The sequence below is a fragment of the Bombina bombina genome, chromosome 1, assembly GCF_027579735.1.
Source record: "Bombina bombina isolate aBomBom1 chromosome 1, aBomBom1.pri, whole genome shotgun sequence".
Taxonomy (NCBI): Eukaryota; Metazoa; Chordata; class Amphibia; order Anura; family Bombinatoridae; genus Bombina; species Bombina bombina.
The window spans coordinates 1,132,611,163-1,132,623,041 of record NC_069499.1 but is presented as its reverse complement, the minus strand read 5'-3'; the positions used below and the strand labels follow the sequence as shown (position 1 = coordinate 1,132,623,041).

At 36.7% G+C, this 11,879-nt stretch overlaps 1 protein-coding gene across 1 annotated transcript; it reads left to right on the top strand.

Annotated features, from left to right (window-relative positions):
- The first annotated feature begins 3,356 nt into the window (after nt 1–3,356).
- LOC128663395 (keratin, type I cytoskeletal 19-like) lies at nt 3,357–10,260 on the top strand. Its single transcript, XM_053717713.1, has 8 exons — nt 3,357–3,851; nt 4,562–4,644; nt 6,359–6,515; nt 6,679–6,840; nt 7,349–7,474; nt 8,354–8,574; nt 9,499–9,533; nt 10,132–10,260. The coding sequence occupies exons 1-8, from the start codon at nt 3,357–3,359 to the stop codon at nt 10,188–10,190; spliced, it is 1,338 nt and encodes a 445-aa protein (XP_053573688.1). The 3' UTR covers nt 10,191–10,260.
- Nucleotides 10,261–11,879: the final 1,619 nt, after the last annotated feature.

Genomic DNA, 11,879 nt, shown 5'->3' with positions numbered 1-11,879 from the left:
GGAACAGTGCTTTGTAGAAAGGTGTCAGTGGGAAGAAAAAAGTGAGTGCACACACACCCCTCCCCATGCAGCATTGTCTAGTGCAAGGTGAGAGGGAACTTGTTCCTAGCAAAGAAGTGACATGTGCTGCTGTGGCTGATGTATAGTGTCATGCTGATACTTCACACATTAATGTAAGGTTTATTTTTATAGTTTTTGTTTTCTCTCTGACTCAGATTTTACAGCTTACCATAGTAGTTCTGCTGTTCCAGTCAGTAAACTTATACTGCACCTCCATGCTTCCTCCTCAGTCTTTACCTTGCTTTGCTCCTGTTGGCTGCCCTAAATCTCTTTAACCAACTAACCTCACACCAGAATCACATTCAAAAGAATATTAAATGAATCCACAGTGGAGGAATTTAAATGATTAGCTCAGTAATGGATAATCCACTGCAGGGCTAATAATTAAAAAAAAATTGATTTAGTTGTTTTTTGGGATGTTGGGGTGGAAAGCGAAATTGCATGGGGGGGGGGGCAAGAAAATTTTCGCCCAGGGTCCAGTCAATATTAAAGACGGCCCTGAGCAAGCCCTCAACTCTAATCAAACATTTATCACAAATCAAACCTGTTAAGGTCCCTCTCACCTACCATCCACCCTTTCTTTATTTTTCTTGGCATTGGCTTTGCAGGAAGCTCTAATCAATATATGGCCTATAGCCTACATGAAAGAGACTCACAACATATGACTCAGGGATTTATGGCCTTTACTAGTAGAAGCTCCACCCAATAACACCTAATATCAACCTACCTCTAAGTTCTTTAACCTTACCCTTAGTTACCTTTACACCCATCAAGCTTTTTACTGCAGATGAACCTTGCCTGAACTACTGCCCTACGTTCCCACTACTTAATGTACCAAAGCTGCCGGCGGCCGAGGCAGCATAGTAAACACTAAGGGCAGCTCGGGAGAGACTGAAGATTCTGTTCAGTATTCAGATAGAGGTCATTTATTAGGGTGTATAGGTGGCAGTTAGATACCACTGGGGACTAGATCTCTTATTTTAAACCCTTTAGAAGGTCCTGGTACATGGGGTTCATCCCTACACTCCCACATACGCTCACTTCAAGTTAGAAGCTGTGAGGCTAATCAGCTCAGTTCTTAAATCTACTCCCACGTTGATCTTATCGCATCTTGTAACCCATGTGGCTGAGACAGACATCAGACAGTAGCACTAGGGCAGTCTCACTACATATAAGTCTGAATATTAGCTTAAGATATTACTAATAGTGTCCTCAAGCTTAAATACCCACGTTATCCCATTTGTCTCTCCCTTCCCCCTATACTCCCAATTTGGAGCGGCGCTCACCCACTGATTCCCTTCCCCCCAACTCAAATAATATTCTTCCATATATGTTGGTGTGTACTCTACTTAGCTAATTCTCATTTCTTAGCTATTTCATACCGCTGTCTGTTTAAAATACATCTCTCTCCACAGAGTCGGTATATTCGTAGCTCCTCAATTGCACACACCTCCCTCTCACTTCTTATTACTTAATACAAAAAATGAGGTTTCATTCCCATATACTTATCTTCCTACCTAGATAACAATCCAGTTATAGTACTAAAGCGTTTTTGTTGCTGTTATTTGTTTACTATGTACATTCCATGCAGATTACTTTCTCCCTATACTCATATGTAAGGCAGTTAATTATAGATTTCTTTTGCTATCTTTTTTCCTTTGACAAGTGTATTAAGAAAAAGATTTGTAATACCACATTTCTGGAGTCTTAACATTGCTCAACCGTTTGCCTCAGGTTATCTGCGCATAATCTTCAGCTATAATTCGTTGTAACTGGACAATCCCTGTCTACTTTTTCTTTTTGTACTGTATTTATATAATGCCTCAATAAAAATTTATGGAAAAAAAAAAATTTCTGGTGTGGACTGTCCCTTTAAATGTTTTTTAAGGTTATTTACAATTTTGTAAGTATGTTTACCTGATGGGAAACGGGTGGAGAATAGACATCCCACTTGTTTAAAGCCAACCACAACTATTATAGTAATAAAGCGTTGCTATACCTTTTATGCAGCCTCTGGTCCCACTTTGACTTTATGCTTATATAGTGTTTTTTCCTTTCTTTTATTACTTTTTGCATCATTTTTTGGGACTGCAAGCACTAAAGGTTACACATTAGATACGTTTAGTGCACCTCAATTTTACATATTTTTCAATAATAAATTGACCCACAAGGCTTTACCTTAGACTTGTAATACAAGTGTGAGTTTCCACTTTGCACTTGTCAATGAAAGTATGTTACAAACAGCTTGTAATACGGGTTCTAGGGGTAAAATATTGCAACCTCACAATAACATTTGCACTTCTTGCGATAATGATTGCTCTTCACTTGTAATCTAGGAAATATTGTCCATTTTATATTTAGGTGTAATCTCTTTCACTTTAACCAGGGGGCGTTGAATACCATCAATGTGCAAGTACATTGTTGAAACACGACACTCGCTAGATTTAAAGGGATATGAAACAGCAAATGTTTTCTTTTGTGATTCAGATAGAGGTCGCAATTTAAACAGTTTTCCATTTTACTTCTATTATCAAATTTGCTTAGTATTCTTAGTATCCTTTGTAGAAAGTATACCTAGTTAGGCATGGGAGCTAGCTGCTAAATTGGTGGCTGCACATATATGGCTCTTGTCATTGGCTTGCCAATGTGTTCAGCAAGCTCCCAGTAGTGCATTGTTGCTCCTTCAACAAAGGATACCAAGAGAATGAAGCAAAATTCATAATAGAAGTACACTCGAAAGCTAAAAATTGGTTTTCATGTCCCTTAAAGTTAAATCCTGCAATAATCTAAACAATTATTGCTCCAAAGCTGCATCCTAAATTGCATCGGGGAATAGAAAAGATGCCGTTCACATTTAGATATCACAATATGTTACTTTACAGATTAAGAAAAAAACAAAAACACATTTATTTAATGCAGACCTGAACAAAGTCTTATCTATCTAGAAGGGAGCAGGTGTCATATAATTATGTCTCATTGAGTGTCTGATTCATAAATCATAATTAGATGAAGCTAATAACTAAACAATAAAGTGCATATGATGCTCATATAGACAACACTAACATCTTTCCCTCTGATTTTTTTTATTGACTTTCTATAACACAGGTGTTTATAGTAAATGCTGGTAAACTAGTGTAAAATCCAAAAGGAATTTAATGGCTTCAAAATGCCAATAAATCTTACTCAGAATCTTACAACACCCACTATACTCCCTATATAAAGAATCCCAGAGTGAGAAGGCCTTTAGAACTCACTTGTTCATCAAGCTAATCTCCTCAGTTTCTTCTCTCATTACCATGAGACACAGCACAATGCATAGTTTTTCCTCAGCTGGCTCCTACAAGGGAACTGGTCATTCTGGTGCACATTGTTCTAAGATCTCACAGCATATTTCATCCCATCAAGGGGGCTCCCATATGTCTTCTCATGGAGGGCACTACAGAGCTGCCAGTGTGCATGGAGGATCAGTGTGTAGACCAGTCTCGTTCACCAAGCATCCATCTGCAAATCATGGATGCAGTACTGGAAGTACCCATGGTGGCCATAGTCATGGGGGCAGTTTTGTAGGTCATAGTGGGTGGAAAAGTCATGGTCTTCTTAGCACTAATGAAAAGGAGACCATGCAGATCCTGAATGGCCGACTTTCATCCTATCTGGAGAAGGTGCATTCACTGGAACAGGAAAATGCCCAAATGGAAAAGAAGATATGTGAGTGGTATGAAAACAATGCACCCAGCTCCTTACCTGACTCAAGTCAGTACTTTAGAATCATCCAGGATCTGCAAAACCAGGTAAAAACAAACAAAACTAGTGAACATTATATAGAAACAAAATGATATAGTATAGGGTAGCTAATTGTTGCATGAAAAGTGCCTTGCATGGACCCTCATAGCTAATTATTTAAAACTTTTAAAACCCATTGGTGTCCAATCCTTTAGCTTTTAGCATTTATTTAATGACCTCTTGAAAATCTATTTTGGTCTGTTTCAGACAGATTATATTGATTAAAAATGGGGACAGATGCTAAATATTATAAGACTACGACTCAATTTCCTCTCTAAAATCTCAAAATTGTGAGTGTATTATATAAATATATTTGTGTTTAGCACAGTAACAGCAAAATGTTACAGCTTGAATGTTAAAGGGAACATTTTTTTTTGCTTTAAGCGGGTGATTAAAGCTGAAGTAAATGAATAGCACAAATACATTTTGAATAGGTTTTACTCCTCCATTGTACAAAGTGTGGTTGACATCTACACAACAAAATAATATCAATAATGCATTTATTGTAATTGTATAATTTAGATTTACGGTGGGTGCAGTTTAAAAACTACTAAACTATCTGTCAGTAGTTTGCGCAAATCATACAAAAAATGACATAATAAATTATTATTAGTTTATGTCAATTTTCTGTTTAACTACAGTATATATACATATCAACTATTTTAATCCCCATGTGACTCACAGGGGATAAACAGAACATTGTGTTTGTCTGTTACAGATCTCTGCAGTGACTGTGGAAAATGCCAGAATTGTATTGCAGACTGACAATGCTAGACTGGCTGCTGATGACTTCCGAAACAAGTACGTTTTGTAGACACTTGTAGCTCAGTAAGGGAAAGTGGGAAGATAAGCACCAATTTTCATAGCTTTAAAGACAGAATAGAGACATTTGTTGTGGAAGGTGATTATTTGAAAGGTGTTGGAGAGGCAACGGCTGTTCTCTGGTCAATTTGTATTTATTTTGTTGCAGGCTTGATTTGTCAGCTGTAGAACCTGCTGTATATAGTACAAAATATGGATGTATATGAGCCCAGTCTCAACTGGTACCAGTCTTATACCAACAAAGGACCAGATTACAGGGGGCTCAATAATGCTAACGTGGGGCGTGATAAGCAGTGTGGCTGGACCATGCTAAAATTAGCACACAACTTTATAAGTCCTTGGTAAATCAGATTAATCAAAGAAGTGTTAGCTTGCCTTTATCACTCTGGCTCACCCATTACTTTCAATAGATATCACAATCATGCAAAATAGCTCTGATATTACAAGTTGAAAGTTATGGGTTGCGATCAAGCAAAAGCCCAAATGGTGCTAGAAGAATTAGTGCGACCTGATACCTGAAGTAAAGTGTAAGCATTAAAAAAAGTTTCACAAAACACATCTAAAACATATTAAAATAAAGTATTACACTCACATATACACCTTTTTTTATTTAAAAAAAAATTATATTTATAAATAGTTTTTAAAAGGTTGAAAATTGTATATGGTTAGGTGTTTGATTGGAAAGGGCTCCAATGTGTGTGTGTGTGTATATATATATATATATATATATATATATATATATATATATATATATATATATATATATATATATGTGTGTGTGTGTGTGTGTTTACACATATAAACACATAAATAATAATGCACATGTATACACATATATAAACATGTACATACACACATATATGAAATAGCTGATTAAGCCTGTGGTATTCCTACCTATACTGAACATTTCTTTATTTAGATATAGGCTGCTGACAAGCTGTGCAAACACAGCCAGCAGAAGAAATTACACTCCCAGTGGGGTGTTGGATAGTTAAGTAATAAAATGTTAATTGACCATTGTTCTCTCTAATGGCTTTATATTGAAAACTTTGCTGCTCAGGTAAAATATTCTAAGAAGTCTTGTCAGCATGGCAAGGCGCATAAAAAACGCATTTGTATTTGTATTAAATGCACAGTACAAATCCTAATAAAACAATTAGCTCATATAAAAAAGCTGTGAAATTAGTACTTATAAGTATGAAATTCAAAGCTTATTGTTATCCTAATTGTAAAATAGGTTTCCCCACCATGGGCATAGCTGAAAGTTTTCTGGCAGTTTTCAGCATTCTCTAACCATTTTCTCCTTGCAGCTCTAACTGTTTTATCTTACAAACTGAAAGGGTGGTGAGATTGTATGAAAATAAACAAAACACATTACACTAATGGAACAAAATGCATGAATACGGAAATAGAGGCAATTGTAAAGCACAATACACTGAAAGCAGCGTTATCTGATGTGTATTAGCTGCAGGATTTCATTTTTAAAGGCTTTTTACTTGTGATCTATAAAATTTTAGGTAATCGCCGCTAAGTGTCTCACAAAAAGGAGTTAATAGCTGTTTATATGAAAATACATGGGAAAAAGAATATAAAGAATATAAAGACGATTATACAGAAATACATACTGTAATTGTCAAATTTCCTTCATTTTCTTGTGTAATTGTAATAAAGTATAAATCCTTGTCTCACAAAGGTATGAGATTGAGCTCAGTCTGAGTAACAGTGTTCAAGCTGATGTCAATAACCTGCGCAGGATCTTAGAAGGGTTAAACAGGGACACTTGTGACTTGCAAGCACAGGTTCAGAACCTCCAGGAAGAATTACAACAGTTGAGGAGGAATCATGAGGAGGTAAAATACTGAAATAAAATAAAATTGTGCAGGGAATAGTACTGAATACTGCAACTGAACAGAAATGAATACATGTAACATAAAACCTTAGAAAACCAAAAGATAAAATTAGTTGTGACAGGGAAATCACTATATATTAAATACCACTATTTTCTTTTTAAAGGAAGTAAATAGTTTGAGAGCTCAACTGGGAGCCAGAGTCAATGTGGAACTGAACACTGCTCCATCCGTAGACCTGAACGGAGCCTTGAATGAGATCAGAGAACAGTATGAGAACCTGATGGACAGAAACATGAGAGAGGCTGAGACCATGTTCCGGCAAAGGGTAAAGAGTCTTCTATATCTCTGTTTCAAAAGCAAATACATTAGAAGCCATCCTAGTACAGTTAGGTAAACAAGATATCACATATTATACATACAGTCACAGCACTGCCAAAACATTTACTAAACATACTATAATATGTGATCCTCCTAATTTAGCTTTAGAATGAAAAGGCTACTTATTATTTTATTGTAGAAGTGTGTTTCTATACAATCATAAATTACATTGTACTTACTAGCCAGTTGTTGGTCACTGGGAATCAAATAAGAAGAAACACAAATCTCCACAGACTGAAATTAACCTTTATTAAATGCACATATATTTTACCATGTGTAGCTGCTTCTATATGCATGGTAGAACACCTTTGCATTTGATGTGCCTCTATCATTAAAAATGTAGAGAAAACAATGTATGAGCCCTGAGTCCAGCTCGTATTTTATAGCTACACAATATTTCACACAATAAAAAAGGAGGGCATCTCAGTGGATCTTTTTTTTATTTCTGTTAAAAGAGTGAAGAACTTAATCGTCAAGTGATGTTTGGGTCTGAACAACTGGAATCTATCACATCTGAGCTTATTGAGTTGAAGCGCTGTGCACAGACCCTGGAGATTGAACTACAAAGTCAGCTAAGCATGGTACATATTCATTTACACTATGTGTTATAATGACTTCAATATATTTCTGTATGAGCTAACATACATTTTTTGATAAGGCATTATATGTTTTTGTTTTATGAATAGATTGTAATAATATAATTTGACAATAATTTGATTACAGCATGGAAACAAAAAATCTGATGGTTATTACATCACACCCCTGGATTTAAAATGATAATGAAAATCCCCTGTATTTGTATTTAATGAAAAAGTGTTATTGATGCAAAACATATAGGCCCCAATTTATCAAAGTCTGGCGGACCTGATCCGACAGTGCGGATCAGGTCCGCCAGACCTCGCTGAATATGGCGAGCAATACGCTCGCCGTATTCAGCATTGCACCAGCAGCTCACAAAAGCTGCTGGTGCAACGCCTCCCCCTGCAGACTCGCGGCCAATGGGCCGCCAGCAGTGGGGTGTCAATCAACCCGATCGTACTCGATCGGGTTGATTTCCGGCTATGTCTGTCTTTGTGACCGCTGCTTCATAACTGCTGTTTCTGGCGAGCCTGCAGGCTCGCCAGAAACACGGGGCATCAAGCTCCATTCGGAGCTTGATAGATAGGCCCCATAGGGGCATCTTACTTGGGTCAGGGGTTTGAAGAAATGATGTTGAAGGAAAGCTTTGACCATCTGCCTAACGAAAAGGAACTTGCTGTTTGGTGTTGTTACAAAGCAGTCACTAAAGTGATACTTGTAACTAAAAAAGAATCAACATATAAAACCCTTGTTGTAGAACACCTAGTTGTATTTGTTCATGTCACACAAAATAAATTATTTGTTTACCAGTGTTATAATAAAAGTCACACTGCTATTTTATTGTTTTATGTCTTACTATGATCATTCTCTGTGATTTATAGATCTCAGCCCTGGAGTGCACACTAGCTGAGACACAGGCCAGTTACAGTTCACAACTTGCTCAGCTACAAAGTCTGATTGACAACGTTGAAGCTCAGCTGACACAGAACAGATCTGACCTTGAGCGCCAGAACCAAGCGTACAGGATACTCATGGACCAGAAAACCCATCTTGAGATGGAGATTGCTACCTACAAGCGTCTGCTGGATGGACATGACATTCAGTATGAGAAATTATATTTTATATATTGTTTATACCACACTTAGAAAATTCAATTTTTTGTAGACCTATTTTAAACAGCAAAAGCTGCTTTATGACAAACTGTTTTCCTTTTACCAAATCCTACTCAAGTTAATGATATTGTTGATGTGCTCAGTAGTGCATACATTTGTATAGATAACTGACTTTTATTTAGTTTTTTATCATTTTTCTGAAGTTAGTAGCCATTTAAAAGGTGACCTTAACAATGCATAATACATAGGTCACTGAAATGTAAACATTCCGTAGGACTATAGCAGTAGAGTGTAAATGTATGCAGTTTATAATCAGTAACTTAAAAGGAAATGAAACTCAAATATTTTCTTCCATGACTTAGATAGAACATGCACTTAAAGAAAATACTTTCTAATGTACTACTATTATCAAATTATCTTTGTTCTGTTGGTATCTTTTGTTTTAATACAAACAGATAGCAGCACCACTTGAAGACATGTTCAATACTTATTTCTTGGATGTAAGCTCAGGAGCATGCATGTGTCTGGAGCACTGTATTGTATCAGAATGGCATCCACTTGCAGGAGCACTAGATGGCAGCACTATTTCCTGCCATGTAGCACTTCAGACCACCTAGGTATCTCTTCAACAAAGAATACCATTGGTTGAAAATTTCATAATAGAATTATTATTATTATTATTGGTTATTTGTAGAGCGCCAACAGATTCTGCAGCGCTTTAAATAGAATATATATAGAAGTCAATTTCAAACTTTTTTATAATTGAGTACTCTGTGTCTGAATCACATAAGAAAATGTATGGGTTTTATATTCCTTTACTTCCAAAAGGCTATAGCAATATTGTGTAAATATATTAATAAGAAACAATCTCCTTCCAAAGTTACTAACCACCAAGTATTTTTTTTGCTTAACAGATTCCCTGGACACTTTATCTCAGGTGGTAGCCATGGTAAGTGAAGTTCTGTTGACTCCAAGGGCTTATTTCAAGCACTGTGGCCGGACTGTTATCCGACAGAAATTGGTCCGACATTTGTGTGACGGATAATATTCCGACAGACAAGTGGCCTCCGGATAACAGTCCGACCAAGAGATAGATAGATAAGGATAAATACAGATCGAAAGATAGACAGATAGATAAAGATCGAAAGATAGACAGATAAAAAGATAGATAGATAGACAGACAGATAGATAAAGATCGAAAGATAGATAGACAGACAGACAGATAGATAAAGATCGCAAGATAGACAGATAGATAAAAGCACGTTGTGGGGGATGGGACCCATGGTTAGGTCCTACAGGTGACAATTTTAGTATAGATAATGAGGGTTTACTAATATCTTTATTAATAGGTGGATGTTAGGCACGGATTAGTGTATTATGAAATGATAGTTGCGTGAGGTAAGCTTCTTAGAATAAATTAGTTTAGAAGAGTTTGAGTACGTCACATTAAATAAAAAGTGTTTTATTTTTGTTTGTTTTTTTGTTTTGTTTATGTTGTTATATCACTATGAATGAAAGACAATAACAGATATTTTCTATCTCTCTAGGATCACATCACAGTGTGACACATCATACCCCAGAACATGTCAGTCATGCCAGCTGTTAAATCACTTGCTTCTGCTGAGGTTTAACAATGTTGAAAGTTACCAGAAAAAATCTCTCCAATCTACTGTTTCTGAAAATGTGTAAATGGGACATTTTTCTTTTCTTTTACCTCTCAACACAATAACTTTGTTTTCCATAAAAATGATTGATATTTGGAGGTGACTGACATAATGGTTGAAGATTTTTTTTTTTTTAACCTTGTTTAGTGTTTTTCAAATCCAGTCACAACTAACAGGTCACATTGTGTAGTATCTTCCTGCCTGGCGCACAGTTAATGTTGTTACTGGTTGGTACTGAGCCAAGATATGCTCAATCTTTTAAATCTGGCCTCTTATGTGTACTAAATGATTGGAACATTAGAACATTTTTGTATTGCAGTTGCATTTGCCTTAAGGATGCATAGGAATACCCTTATTTCTTTACTACAGTTCTCAAAATGAAAGCTGTAATCTTGATTAGGCATCGGAAACAAAAGCCTAAGGTTGTTTGAAGATCATAAAATTCCAGGTGACTCTCTCACCAGCTGCAATAAGAATAGAAAATATAACGTTAAACACAACCATTGTGATATCTGTGATCACTAAGATGCAGGATGTCCTCATCTAAAGCTTCTTTGTAAACTTGTGTATTACATAAAACACTGATGATTTTGGGACGTATATGTCAAGAATTGACTGTTCATGGACTTCATTTGCTGTAACTGTTTTTCCCAATAAACTTTTCTGTCTCATGCAGCCTGGATTTTGTGTTGCAATTTGTGAACTAATGAATAGTGCTGAAATAAATGGTAACATATCCTTAAAGGTAGAAACCTCACATATAATCACATTTACTAATTGTACATGTATTACTAAACATGTTCACAGGCAAAGCAATTGTTTCTGATGAAATATTTGTTCTGAATTTTTTTAAAGTGATAATGACTGAATTTAGTTAATATGGTTGTTCGGTTCATCCTAATATTAGTGCAATAATTTGTGTTTGACCAAATATTAGTTCAACTGTTACTTCCTGTGGGAAGAGCAAACAAAAAAAAGTAAACTGCTTTTCATACAATGTTCTTCATTTAAATGCATTGTAACACTGTAATGTGCGGAACATAGCTCACATAGTGTGTCACTTTGTGTAATGTGCGGAACAGAGCTCACATAGTGTGTCACTTTGTGTAATGTGAGGAACAGAGCTCACATAGTGTGTCACTTTGTGTAATGTGCGGAACAGAGCTCACATAGTGTGTCGTGTGTCACTTTGTGTAATGTGCAGAACAGAGCTCACATAGGCCCATATTTATCAAGCTCCGTACGGAGCTTGAAGGGCCGTGTTTCTGGCCGTGTTTCTGGCGAGTCCACCTGCTCTGAGCAGGCGGACAGGAATCGCCGGAAATCAACCTGATTGAATACGATCGGGTTGATTGACACCTCCCTGCTGGTGGCCATTTGGCCACGAGTCAGCAGGTGGTGGTATTGCTCTCCACATTTAGCGAGGTCTTGCGGACCTGATCCGCACTGTCGGATCAGGTCCGCAAGACCTATGATAAATAGGGGCCATAGTGTTTCACTTTGTGTAATGTGGGGAACAGAGCTCACATATTGTTAGTGGCAGTAGGAGCCAGTGGCAGGCTGGATTAGGCAGACAGAGAGACATTAAATTGGTTAGGATGCAGTATGCACTGGACAACAGCAGGCTGAAG